The 14,212-nt window shown below is 38.5% G+C and overlaps 1 protein-coding gene across 2 annotated transcripts; it reads right to left on the bottom strand.

Moving 5' to 3' along the window:
* Positions 1-436: 436 nt before the first annotated feature.
* SLU7 (SLU7 homolog, splicing factor) lies at positions 437-14,129 on the bottom strand. Of its 2 annotated transcripts, none has more exons than XM_065690394.1 (16): positions 14,028-14,129; positions 13,155-13,340; positions 12,383-12,536; positions 12,015-12,095; positions 11,249-11,413; positions 9,726-9,791; positions 8,182-8,229; positions 7,557-7,688; positions 7,184-7,281; positions 5,738-5,805; positions 5,413-5,552; positions 4,360-4,521; positions 3,820-3,924; positions 3,561-3,635; positions 3,202-3,306; positions 437-2,250 (listed from the first exon to the last, which is right to left on the bottom strand). In XM_065690394.1, the coding sequence occupies exons 2-16, from the start codon at positions 13,316-13,318 to the stop codon at positions 2,071-2,073; spliced, it is 1,743 nt and encodes a 580-aa protein (XP_065546466.1). In that variant the 5' UTR covers positions 13,319-13,340; positions 14,028-14,129; the 3' UTR covers positions 437-2,070. The 2 variants fall into 2 exon arrangements, with proteins under 2 accessions (XP_065546466.1, XP_065546465.1); XM_065690393.1 differs by having other exon boundaries at positions 13,768-14,077.
* Between the last annotated feature and the right edge of the window lie 83 nt (positions 14,130-14,212).

Here is a 14,212-nt window from a genome sequence, read left to right as displayed (position 1 = left end):
TCCTTCATAATCAAGTCTCTAGCTACTTTTAAAAAGGTATCTATCTTAATAACTCACGGAACTGCTATCATGGATTCTTTTGTTACCTCATCTTCCCAATTGCCTTGGCACTGACCAAGACAACAGCAGTTGGTATCTCTGCAGCTGGACATATACTGACCAGAACTTCAGATGTTACAGCCCTGAGAAGAATAACAGTCTACTGTTCAAGTCAGCTAATTGAGAAAAATCCAAGGACAGTTTGCATTCAGGTCATACCAGAGGATCTCTAGAACACAGTAAATAACCTAAAATGTTGATCATCAATGAGAATATCACTAATAGTTTTAATATAGAACTACACTGCAGCCTACTGCAGAATTTCCATTGTTAGCTATGTATGCTAACTTAATACACTCAAACCCTCAAAGCACCTGTGAAATCACACAGACACCACTTAAAATGTATGTTTATTGCATGTAATGACTTGTGGAAAAGACCAGTATTTCCTTCAAACTATCCATAACATGGAGAGGTCAAGACATGAACTGATATGGAAACTTAGAACATGAGTCACTAGCATAGCAGAAGGAAAACTCTATCCCTAATATTTTCCCCCTCTGACTGTCTAAATCCACACTGTTTATGAAAATGTAAAAGCAATTTCTGCAAAGCTTATTTCTCCTCTCTGAAGTTTTTCTTTCCTGGTACTTAATATATATTAACAATTCCACCCCTAGATCTTCGATCTCACTACTTGGGTTTATTTTTTTGCACATGCAGAATCAAGTTTTAAAAATAAATGCCCACAGTCAGATGTTTAAGTCTGCATTTTAAGTCTGCATCCAGAATTAGTATTTCTGTAACAAAAATTAAGGGGAAGCAGTCTTGGAGACAACCTAATAAAAAAAGGAAAGCAGCTTTACAGGTATAACATGTTACAGGTTTAACACTGTTTCACCTTCTGCCAGGAACTTTAACTTCCTTGTTTACAAAGTGGACATTGTAATCAGGTTCTTCATTTTAAGAAGAAAAGCCAGGATTACAGCATCTTCAGCCCTACCATTAATATAACCAGATTAAATGTGGTTATAAAAGCCATGTTTAATATGGCAGTTTAAACCATAACAGAAATAATCTGTAAGCCTTCCAACTCTAAAGTCATGCTGTTAAGTTTTTCACACTTCTCCAACTTTTAATGGTTAAAGGAGAAAACTCTCAGTTTAAAGACTAGTATTGCCAAACACAAAGCAGATGCTGCTTTACATTGTCAAGAGATATTAGAGCCTGACAGTTGGTATTACATCAAGCAACAGGATTCTGGAAGTTATAAGGGTGAGATGAATACTGTTATCAAAAGAACTCAGATCTCTGCGACTGAAATTTGTATGTTAACATCTGCAGAAACAGAATTTAAAAGCTCTACAGTCAGCTTCTGCTATCATTAAAAAGAATGTACAGCATTTAAGATATTTGTATTAATTTAACAAAACCTGTACAAAGTTATCAATTTTTACATTTCCAAAATACCTACTACAAAGTGATTGAGAAAGAAACTATTTCTCCTTTTAAAGCCGTGTGACAAGCAACTTCCCTTATAAAGAAGAGGATTCAGTGGCTGGTTTTTTTTTTTTGCAACAATTTTTATTCTATATTAAGCAACACTTAACAACCATTTCTTCTGAGCAGTTTTGCCACATGTATCATTACTTTATGCATATACTGGTTGGCCAAATGAACTTAGAATTGTAGCCAGGATCAGATCTTTTCCAATAAAGAGATAAAATATTTCTACTCTGTAATGTCCTATATGTATGTATGTATACATTTGTGTGTATGTATACATTTGTGACTGTGTATGTATACACACACATATAACATGACTATAAATATGTCTCCTGAAGTAATTGCTATGTCTATTGAATTTATTGCTATAGTATATCTACTTAGGTCTTACTAATCTCTTACTTACTTAGGAAGTTTTCACCACCTTTTCTGGTGCAAAAAATGGTCTTTGCCATAGCAGGTTTCTATAGAACTGTAAACAACAATGAAAAAGAGTCTAGTGTATAGGAATGATTTCTGCCGTGACTACTGTCCGAGAAAAGAGGCCATAGGATCATCAGGTCTCTGACGTTTCATTCTGTAAGCTTCCATTTCCTCTTCTGTTGGCTCCCTGCTGTCATATATGCTGTTGTATGGTCTCTTCCTCTCATCTATCTGCATGATTTCCTTCACTTGAAGAAGACGAGCCTCTTCCGCATTTAGTGCCTGAAATTAAAGAAAAAAACGAAACCAAAACATCACAATGAAAGTTTATATTAGATTTCCATATCAGAAGAAGCAGCAGGCAGAATGGTGGGATAAGCAATGCAAATCTGTCCAATACACCTACAGCACACTTCACTTAATGCTCATTTTTCAGAGTTTAACGTAAAATGACAGTAAAACGATATTTAACAAACAAAACATACTTTTATCTCTTTCCAATTGCCAAAATCAAGTAAGAAACTCCTCAGCTCTACCTAAAATGTAATCATGACCCAGCAAGTACAAAAGCAGATAAGGAAGCATGCGATCTTAGGGGTTTGGGTATGTGTATTTTTTGGGTGGTGGGGTGGGGTGTGTGTTTTTTAAATGCTTTTTGAAACACGTTATCCCACTCCTCAAACTACTCCTGTTGCTCCGTCTAGCTATTTAAAAGAAATTGCATTTGTACAATGCTTTGATTAACCATAGTTTCACATGGTTACACCATTTCACAGTCTTAATATCTAGAGGCTGTGCTCGTGGAAGGGCTGCTCAGCAGCAGTCAGCCTATAGCTTGGTGGATGGATTGATGGCATCAGCTTTGAGACTGGGCACATGTCTGGGATAAGAAATGCAAAGTTAAGCTTTGACAGTGCTTTTGATCTCTCCATCTTTCTTCAATGCACAAATCACTGTGTTCTGAAATGTCTTTTATAATCTACAGCTGTGGTGCCTAGACAGGAAGTGTTCTAAATCTTCCAAAACTAAACATGTATTGCATGCTTGCCCAAGAAATAGGGAATATACTTTAGGACATCTAACAGCATTTTAGATTTGCTTTAGCTCAAAATAAGCATTAAAGAACATCCCACAGAATGCCACAAGAACTGCATAGTAGGCTTCATAAAACTGACATTGTAAAATATTTTTCAAGTTCTTTTTGCCGCAAAACCATTGAAGAATATAGCGCACCTTTTTAAGTTTTTCTTGCTTCTTTTTCTCTTCACCCTCACTATCTGAATTTGAGCTCTTCTTGTGCTTCTTCTTTTTCTTCTCTTTCTGTTTCTCTTGGTGGATCTGTAAAGTGGAAAACCACTTACTGTTAAGATTCAACTTGCAAACAGTAATGGTGAAGCCATTAAGACCCACCAAGAGTCTACTGAAAACTAAGGTCTCATGTAGCATTAATAGAGATGTTAATGATCTATTAATGCAGTCTAATGATTTTCAGACTCATTATAACTTGCATAATTTTGTAGTTATACGTATCTTCCATCTCTTAAAATGCTGAGGAAAAATATCTGCCTCCCTGAGAAAGGGAAACAACCTACCTCCATCAGTGTTTTGGGTTTTGTCATGTGTTCTTCCTCCCTGGGTTGCTCTTGTAGTAAGCTTGCTTCAGCATTCTATACAACAGACAAGAGAAAGGTTAGCCACTTACTAAGCATATACTTGAAAGGGGAAGGACAAAAAAAACCCCAAATCAATACCCCAACCCCACCAAAAAAGCAAAACAAACAGTCTAAAACTTAGATAGGAAGATTAATGATTTTTAGCTTTTATCAAGAGACTAAGTAAGACAGTACTTACAGCAATTTCTTTCCCAGCCTCTCCTGTGCAGTATGAGTACTTGACAAATGAGTGGCAGCATTTGTAACCCCACTTGCCTTCTTTCCAGTATGAACCCCAAATGCTCTGAAAGAGGAGACACATACATCCAGCGATACTCCCATAAGAAGAGAGCTGCAATCTATTCCTGAGGCTATATCCTGGTTAAGTAAACTATTTGAACAATCCAGAAAGGAAAGTTATGGGAAATAGTTTGTGATTTTGCATTAGCTACACAGGTACATTTTTGAACAAGAGAAAAGCAACAGGATGTGGTCAACTTGCATTCAAAGTCAAGGAGAAATACAGTAACTTCCCCTTTAGCTCAAGATTGCCATTGTAACTCAAATTTGCATTGCAACCCTGGCAATTGGAAATTTCTCCCTGGTAGCAAAGGAGAGTGTCAAATTTGAGACAGGAGAAATTTACTTAGTGTATTATGTTGTACTGTATCCCACCATACCTCACACTCTTCCAGTGGGAGGGAATCTGATTTTTTTTATAATCTTAACATATGCTTACTGTATGGTTGTTGATCTTTACATCCTCTTCATATTTAGAGCAAGCAACAGCTTTTTCTTGTCCTTTGATGACTGTTCCATGCCTAGAGTACTCCACATAATCTTCTGTTTGAGCTAACAGCAGTTCAGCTGGTGGGGCATCTAAATGTTCTTGTCCTCCATACTAAAATGCAAAGATAAATAACAGTTTGGAAAAAAAGCCCACCTTTTGTGTAATTAGGCATTACATTTTAAAAACGTGTCTCTTTCAGAAAGCAGTGAAAGAGACACAAATGAAGTGGATAGAGACAGTTTAATCTCTAGGGAATAGTTAAGAGCGAAATACATCTCCTCCTATGGCCATTGTGGGGTTTTGGTTTGGTTTTGTTTAGTTTTGCCTGGAGAATTAAAGCAGTGATACTCCTCCCACAAAGCAGGAAATCTTTTCAGACCAAACCAGAAGGCTCTGGTACAAGCAAAGCAGTACTTTCTGTCCCACTCCTGACAAGCTTAGGATCTAAATGGATTATTTAGTTGCCAGCTGCCCAAGAAGGAAGCCAGCTGCAAAATATAAAACAAATATTTGTCTAGAAGACTGCACTCAAAACTCTAGTCTGAAAATTCTGCTTTTCACATTTCAAAGAAAAGGAATGGTTAAAAATATTTCTGGGAGACCGTTACTTGGGTATTTTACAAAAGACACCACTTTTAAACTGAAAAAAAAAAAAAAAAAAAAAAAAATCAACGACTTGTATTATTAAAAAAAAAAAAAAAAGCCAAATTCCCACTCCTCCTACATACTGCTGTCAGATTTTTGACAGGAGAAATTCTAGCAGTTAATGGAAGAGCTCCCAGTAATCCAAAGACATATAAGCAGACCTTCAAAGTTTCCTGTATTAAATAATAAAATTAATCTAATTGACGAGATAGTGTGTTTAGACACAAAAATCTTTTTTATGAATCCAAGCTGCTGAGAACAGCTAATGCTGGTAACATTAACAATTTTATTTGTTCGCCAAGACCCAGGCTTCAAACTCAACAGAATTCTTATTAAATAAAATGGAATGTCTGTTACCTTCTCTAGGATGCTTTCTTTCTGCTGTGCCTTGAAATCTTCTTTTTTCACTTTGAAGGATTTATAAAGTAGCTCTAATTTTGTAGGGTCTGCTTGCAGATGAACTTCAGAGCCTTTGTCATAAGCCTCCCAAGCAAACACTGTGTACACAAGAGGTTTCACTTAATATTTATTCTAAAACTGACATATGCAAATTATGATCATCTTTAATTCTGTAATTTGAAAGAAAGCCTCAACCTAAAGAGATTTATTTCTCTTTTTCAAGAAAGAAGCACTCTTAAGTATTTAAATCAATTTCCTTACAAAGACCTCAAAACCCACTTACGCTGAGTCTGTGCCATTGAAATGGTATCTCCAGTGTAGCGAACAAAGTTATCACCTGCGTAACCAACTCTGCAGAAAAGAACAACAGGATTTTTAGCATTCAAGAAACATGATTTCCTTTTAAATGCAACCACAGAACACCAACAGGAAAGTAAAAATTCTGCTTTGTGCCCTGAGAGTTAAGAACAGAGGGAGAGGAAGCATTCAACTCCATGAATGAAATTAAAGTCTAGGCTCCCCACAGTCATGCAAGTATTACACACAGCAACTCAGAATACTTGATGCCTATGTTTACCTGGAATTATCTTACGACAGAGACCTGGAACTGTGTCTGGGATACCAAACACCATAAGTCAAACTTGGATCTAACTGCACAATAAATATGCATAAACGGTATGTGATATTCTAGCACTGTGATTCTCTCTTTTGAATTTGTGAATCTCTCCTCCCACCCAGACCAAGTGTATGGCTCTACCATTCTCAGTTATCTGAGAATCTCTTTTGCACCCTTCAAAGAGATTCAATGACTGTATAAAGCATGTTGAAAATCAGTGTTAACAATCCAACTTCTTATTCTTTTCACCTCCCCAAAGCCAGTCTGAAAAATTTAGTCTGTGTCAGAAACACAGATTCAGCAAAGGTCAAATTATGATTCTGGAGAGAAGTGAAAGCATCTGCATCTAAAACCAGAACTGGCTGGCATGATTCTAGCTGGGGGCAAGGAGAGGTGGAAACAGCATTACTTGCCAGCATTCAGTCATTGCCATCCTGTTCCAGGCAGAGAGCTAATCCAATTACTGTACTCTGAATAAATGTTTCTACTCCAGGGCTGTCTGCTCTGCAAGGCCACAGCACTACACAGGTCAATGCCAGGTCACAGCTCAAGTACTAGACTTGAGTTTTAAGTGAGACACTCTTACGTGCAGCCAAAAGCCAGCCTGTGGTATTCTTTAGTTATCTATCTAGACAATGCCAAAGCTTTCGGACTTTTTTTATGTAGACTGTTAATATACGAGGAGTTCTTACCCCTAATTCAAGCATTCACTTGGGTACCACAGATACCCCATGCTAATCTCCACTGCTGAATGCTTTCCAACAAACAAGGGACAGTAAGATTTGGTTACTGAAATACTTTACATAAATATTATTACTGTTTACAGGTATAACCTCTATATACAGCAGTATTCTAATTCTTGTGCAGATCATGAAAATAAATGGTGGTCCACACATCCCTGAACATTAAGGGCCAGTATTACTAAAATACCACTTTTACATATTAAAACAAAAAGTGCTGCTAAATATTTTTCCCGTATTTACTACTCCTTCTATCCATAACTGACTAGAGATTCATCAGTACAAAACATACAGACAAGAGAAAATACAAAACTATTAATCTTATTTTTAGCAGTTTTGTTGGATACAGAAACATGATCCTGTTTTAACTTACTCGTCTGGATTCTTGCCTGTATTGGCATATGGGTTCTCCCTCATTGCTCTTGTTTTGGGATCATAGTAAGCAGAGTTTGGATCCAGATTCCTCAAGTACTAGGGAAAGAAAACAACATACAAGATATTTAATATTGATGATTTAAAAAAGACTGAAGTTACTCCTGTATCCCCCAGCTCAGACATTTAAGAAGCTGGATCTATGTACAAGGTTAACCTTGACAAAGTCGTAAAATGAGCAGAAACAGAACTTAGAATAGCTCTGAATCTCCATTTCCCAAGACCCATATATAAACTTATTAACCTTCGAGCACACAATTTTTTGGAAACTCTCATGAATACAAAAGAACATCTGTAATGAATTCTTAACTTACTTTAGCAATATCTTCCCGAATACGTAAATTTCTAACTGTGATACGTCTTTTCGAGTCAAAGTTCTGTCCAGGCATATCAATGTCATCTGCATATTTATCTTCATCCTCATCTTCACTGTTATGATCTCTTTCCTGAGAAGAGATGGGAAACTTCTAAATAAAAGAAGACATTCACACTAGAGACATGTATGAGAGACTGACTTTAGTGGTTTCATTAAAACTTCTGCAATCTGTGTAGTTAAAAAATAGCATCATTTACCTGAGCTGAAGTGTGCTATCATACTAATCTAGCATTCAACAGTTCTCAGAAATACAAGGATTTCCACTTCCTCACATGGAAACAGTTACAAAACCAGAACTGTGATTATATTAAGAATACAGTTATCTTGGACAAACTATATTACTTAAGAACTAGTTATTTGCGTGCATGTCCAAGGTTTGACAACACACAGGAATTAAACTCAAAAACCCTTCTGTGAAATCCAGTGATCTCTGCTGGAAAGAACAGGCAGCCAGTGGCATGAACCCAGCATTCAAACCCTTATGCTACCCTTGTTTCACTGTTCCACTAACTACAGGCCCTTTTTTTCTGCCCATGGTGTGATGCAGTGAGTAGTCATCTTACTGTCTGTGAATTCGGTTCCTCTTCTCCCCACTGCTGTCTTGGGGAGTTCTGCAGAAAACAAAGAGCACATCAGCAGAGAAGACAAGATAGTGGAGAAAGGAAAGATGGCAGGAATATAAAGAGCAATCAAAGCAGAGCCTGATGATGGATGCAAAATACAACTTACATGTGGCAAAGACTGCAACATAATGTTCTAGGAAAGAGCTTGTAAGTGTCCCTGTTACAGGTGTATGTTGGAGACCTTTTCATTGTATTCCAAACTAATTTTCCAAGCCTTTGCAAAACCAGCAAATTCTAGAAGTGTCACTGTTTGTTAGAGCTTGCTATGCCTTTGACCACTAATGGTTTACACTTTTATATCATGGAAATATAACCAAGATTCAACTCTGAAAGCTTCATCAATATTTATGCTTAATGAGGATTGACAGAATTTCAGAAGCCATGATTTAATCTGGAGAAACTGAGCTAGACTTTATTTTTCAACCTGCTTAGCCTCTAACTTGAGAATACTTGCAGCATTAAAAATGGAAATAAGAAGACTGACCAGCAAATTGGCTATACAAAACAGTCTTGGTCCTGTCCATCAGAGATAGTTCTTACGTTTCAAACACACTTCCCTTCTTACAGCTTCATTTTCTAAGGAATATGGAAGCCAACAATGTTTGCCTTGTGGTGAAAACAGGCGCCAAAAAGAGAAAGAATATTTTTCTGTTGGGAAGGCCAGAACTCTGTAGGTTTGTGCTGGGTTGGAGAGTAAGTTCACTCTGCCATCTACTGACAAAATGTGAGGTGACAACCTCTGGAAAGCTCAGGCCAACAGTACGTAGTCTTTCTTTTGCTTTTATTCTTTCTTACAGTCTTAATTAAAAAAACCCTATTTCCGACCAGTAGCAGTCTCTACTTTTCCCCCATTTTATAAACTTAGAATATTATCAGAAATTATTTTTAAAAATAGAATTTTATATCAAAGATTAGCAAAAGCACTGCCTATAATCTCAGAGGAGCTTGTAGAAGCTAGCAAAAGATGCAAACTCTGCAGTAACACTGCAAATAAGTCATAGCAACGACTGGAGAAGAAACCAGTTTGGTTTAACATAAAGAAAACACCTTCCTATTGTAATTTATACCAATCATTACTAAATCAATCCACAGTCATGTAATGGTCATTACCTCAATGTCAGTCAGATGTAATCGTAATCTTTCAGTATATAAACAAAATTCCACGTGAAACAAGCTTTTTTGACCCAAAATTCCACGTCATTAATGTTACCAATAATAATAATAATAATAATAATAATAATAATATGGAAATTTTGCCCATAGGAGGAAAACAGTCAACTTCCATTTGAAAGAAGATACTTCAAATTCTTGAATGTGACACATAATATGCTGGTGCTAGAGAAGTCTTTAAATTATTGAAGGGCATAAAAAAAAACCCACTATAGCAGGCCCTGTGTAGAGAGGAAAAGCATCAGAGAGCAGAAGGAACCTGATGTATTTTTATTCAGGCTAAACATAAATACATTACGAGTTAGTTTACTTACCACTTGCTCCAGCTTCCCTGATGCTAACTCCTCTTGAAGCTTCTGGGCTTTCAGTGTGCGTTTGGCCTGTGTATCATGAAACACATTTGTTTTAATGTTCCTTCTTAACAGCAAGTGTGCAGCTAATATTTATTTATCACAACCAACTCCTCTGACTGCTGTCATTAAAATGTGCTAATTATTACCAAATATGGAGGGTTAACTGTCTTGGTGCTTGTAAAAAATCAGCAGCCTACAACTTGTCCCCTCTAACTCCCGTGCTTCACCACACTGTTTTCTGAGGCTGAAGGGAAGGAAATTACGTACACTAACCATTTTACTACTTTATATTGTATTGTTAAAAGTTTACCAGATTTATGCAGCTCTACCATGAATACATTTATGCTACTTTAAGAACTAAAGAGCTTATTTCAGTTGTGTTTAAAAACATGTTTTACTACTGTGTCCTCATAGACTAGTTAGAAACTTCAGTGCCTAAGGTACTTTGTGACTGATGTTGCATTTATGGTTCATGCAAGAAGGGCCACCAAAGTCTAGCACCTGAAGTGGGATTTCAAAGCAGCATGTAGTGAATTTCTGCAGGTACCTCTGGAGACTGCCAAGGACAAGCCCCTGCTCAGAGCAGGCTTACCTCCAACAGGTTGCCTAGGTCTGTGTCTAGGCAGGTTTTGGTTACCTCCAAAAATGGAGACTGCCCAGCCTCACTGGGCAAGCTGTTCCACTGTTTGATCACCCTTACAGTAGAGTATTTTTTCTTATAATTAAGCAGAATTTCTTGTATTTCAATTTTTGCCCACTGCTTCTTGTCCTGTCACTAGATACTACTGATAAGAGTCTGGTTCTGCCTTTAAACATTCCCATCAGGCATTTATGCACACTGATTAGATCACTTTTAGCACTAGCTTCCTATGTACTGCAGGAAAATACTGAGGACCAGGCATCGAAGGGAGTTACTTAGGCACCTAAATATCTTTTGGAACAGGTAGCTAACATCTAGCTAAGGTAGTGAACTCTTTTCTCAGCTTTTCTTAGAAGTTACTTAGTGTTCACATACATTTGGTGCATACAGATAGAAAGTCATCTGCAACAGCAGGATGCCAGCATGCAAAGAGCTGTGTACAAATATACTACTCCTTCATGGCAACAAAGAGGATTCATTAAAAAAATAACATGAATGAGGTTACAAAATAGGTAGAGATTTGTTGGCTCTAATACAACTAGATAATAAATTCCTTTCTTGCGTATGATTCAATCTGCATCTTGGGTAATAAATTCTAAGGTTTGCCTTTTAAAAGGTAAGCAATCTGGAGAGACTATTTATTGTACAGATCCATACTTGGTTGCCAGTTCTGATCTCAATTTTCAGTTTATGTGAAGTCTGCTATCAACCACAGTATTCCTCTCACTTTTTCATTATCAATACAGCACAAGATCTAATATTAAAACTGCACATAACAACCATGCCTCTTCCCAGACAAACCAAACACTAAAGGTTTCCTGAATAAAACATAACAGCTACATACCAAATCAACCTTGGCATATTCCTCCACAATCTTCATGTGCTCTTCTGGGTTATAGCCATTCCAACGGTCTCGCTTTCCATCATAATCAAATGTCAGTTGAGGCTGCACATGTTCATCTGGTGCAATATTCATGCCTGTGTATCTTGCTCCAATTCTCCTGGGTCTCTGAAAGTTAAAAAACAATGGTCGGATCAGTCCATTAGACTAAAATACGTTACTCAGATACCTGTTTAAAAATTGTATCATTTGAGCTCCTCTAGAGCCACTTAAATTCAGCACTATAAGCCTGTGAATTGTACATAAATGCAAGTAATTAATTTCTGTATTTTAAAGTAGCACAACTGATTCCAAACCCCATCAATTTTGAACTCTATTTTCCAGTTAGGAAAGAAACTGAAACACCAATTTCTGGGAATGGCTTCTAATTGACATGGAACAGAAAGACAGCACTTGAGTTAAAGCAAATTATTACGAAGAACTAAAACTTTTTCACCTATTACTGCAGCACTGATCACAAACAGAATTGATGAGCAATACCCTGAACAGTAACATTTCTTCCCTCTGTTTTTCCTACATAATAATTTCTTCAGAAATTTCCAAGCCACCTTTCAATACCTGTAATGTTTTTCAAAATAGCTTCTTCAAAACTAGTAATTTCTCTTTTATCTACAGCTGGCTATTTTTCACTAAGATTAGAATTCACACTGTTTTAAAAACCATTAAAACATCAACAAAATGATTCTATGATTCTAAAAGTTCAGTTTACCTCCATGCAGTCCTTCTTACTGTGTGTCAATGCACCACAGTTCTCGCAAGCTCCTTTACGGTATCTAGTTGCCACAGAATGCTAAACAACAAAGAAAGACAGTGTTGTACAAACTTGTGGCAAGATTCATACACATGTTCCCAACACCCAATTAATTTTTTCAATAGAACTAAAGTGTGCATGATCTACCCAAGCCCAGAACATGTATTCTGATTATTATCAAACACCGCCTTGTGTTTGATCAAATCAGACTTGCCCGCTGAATTAGAATTCCCAACTCCTGTCTCCCTCAGAAACACATTACCAGAAATCATATCCTCTTGGAATCAACCCAAATCTTTATTTTATGACAAAAACATTTTGTGTACCTCTTTTACTCCTCGTTTGTACCATTCTCCAGAGGTGCTATACTTTTTCTGCTTCTCTGGCTGGGGTCTCTGATGCTTTAGTGTAGGTCTTTTAGAAGGATCTATGTACCATGGTACTGAGGATATGTACTGAGGAATATGAGGATTGATATCCCTGTAAAAGATGTGTAATAAACACACGGCACTGAGAAAAAAACCCACAACAACTCAGCCTAACACATAACTTTCACATTAAAGTTCAGTGCTTTACAAGTGATAAGAAGTTGTTACAACACATTGCAAATTTAACTAGATAAACACAGGTTCACATGGCGATGCTGTTGTCATCTAATTCCTAACTCCAAACCAAACACTTCATTCTGTGCAATGTTACTGAGCACAAACCCAGTAACATTCCTCTTCTCAAAAGCAACAAGCCTCGTAGAAGCAAGAGCCAGGGAACACATAATGTACACTGTGAAGTTCCCCAGTACGATGTTTTGGTCACTTTTAGAACACCGCTTACAAGTAGCCATATAGATGGAACTTTTAGCAGCACTATCAATAGATTACGGTCAATAAGCAGTGAACCTACCATTTTTTTGTGGGGAAAATATGTTTCTAGGGATGACTGGAATGTTAAAGCAAATTAAGAGAGTCCCAACTATTTATTTCTGCAATGACTCATGTAGAAATCATGTATCACCATCATGATTAGTCTGTAATCACATCAGGGAAAAAAGGCATTTTCAACCAGTAGCTTTACAACAACCATAGCTTTAATCAAACTTACTTTCCTTCTTCATCCACCTCCGCAGGCGCATTTCCTAGTTTTCTCTGTTCTTCCAATTCCTTTTTTTTCCTCCAGTCTTCTCTTGTCATCTTCTTTGGTTCCTCCAGGCCCACATCATTTGATCCTCCTGAAGGAGCGGCATTCACTACCGTCCCTGATGACATATTGGTTTTTCTCTTTCTTTTCCTGTTATGAGAAAATAAAAGTCTTACAGATCAGTATTACTTGACAGCACATTTCTTCATCATGGTTTTGCATCGAGTGAAACCAGTAACACTGTAAAATGCATTCAAAAATAAACATCGGTGCTGAAAAAAAACCTTACTATTAATGAATGCAATGTCTCCTTTGTTACGTTGATTAATGGATTAGTTAGGGTCACTTGCTGGAGGTGCCTTCCTGCCTATGTTGTTCATCTACAGCAATATTAACAAGTCTTGTGTATTTGCCTGCCCATGGCAGAGGGTTGAAACTAGATGATCGTTAAGGACCCTTCCAACCCACCCCCTTCTACGATTCTGCTCCCTGCGCAGCCGGACACCAGGCGGGTGCGCACAGCGCAGGACACGCACTATCGGCGCTCCAGCCCGCGCCGTGCTGGACACGGACTCACCGCCGCCGCCGCTGCTGCTCTTCGGGTCAGCAGAGCCTGCGGACCGGCCGGGGCTGCCGGACGGCCCCGGAGCGTCCACGCAGCATGCGCGAACCCGAGCCTACGCGTAGGCGAGTCGAGAGAGGCCTGCGGGGAAGCAGCGCCCTACCAGGGCCCAGGCCCGGCCCGGGTACTTCCTCGGAGCCCAGAGCGGCCGCTCCAAGCGCCGGTCCCCGCCGCTGCCCGCGGCCCCCCTACCGCAACCCCGCGCCCTTGTTTACCGGCCAGGCCGCACGGATACCGAGAACGCGCCACAGCCACGTCACAGAGAGCGACGGCACTGCCGAGGGCGGAACCACGTCGTCACCGTAGCAACCGGCTCCGTCCCCGGAAAGCAGGGGGTGGAGCCACCGGGAGCGAAGGCGCGGCGGAAGGGTCACTGCTGAGCCAATCACCTGCGGAGCGT

Source organism: Lathamus discolor, chromosome 10 (genome assembly GCF_037157495.1).
Source record: "Lathamus discolor isolate bLatDis1 chromosome 10, bLatDis1.hap1, whole genome shotgun sequence".
In the NCBI taxonomy this organism is placed as follows: domain Eukaryota; kingdom Metazoa; phylum Chordata; class Aves; order Psittaciformes; family Psittacidae; genus Lathamus; species Lathamus discolor.
Note: the sequence above shows the minus strand (reverse complement) of the source record. Positions and strands in the feature narration are given on the sequence as shown.

Coding starts and splice junctions, on each gene's coding strand:
- SLU7 (XM_065690394.1), bottom strand. CDS start 13,318: ATGTCATCAGGGACGGTAGTGAATGCCGCTCCTTCAGGAGGATCAAAT. Junction 3,925..4,359: donor TAAAGATCAACAACCATACA/GTAAGCATATGT, acceptor CTCCTCTTTCAG/AGCATTTGGGGTTCATACTG. Junction 2,251..3,201: donor AGCAAGAAAAACTTAAAAAG/GTGCGCTATATT, acceptor CTTTAATTTCAG/GCACTAAATGCGGAAGAGGC.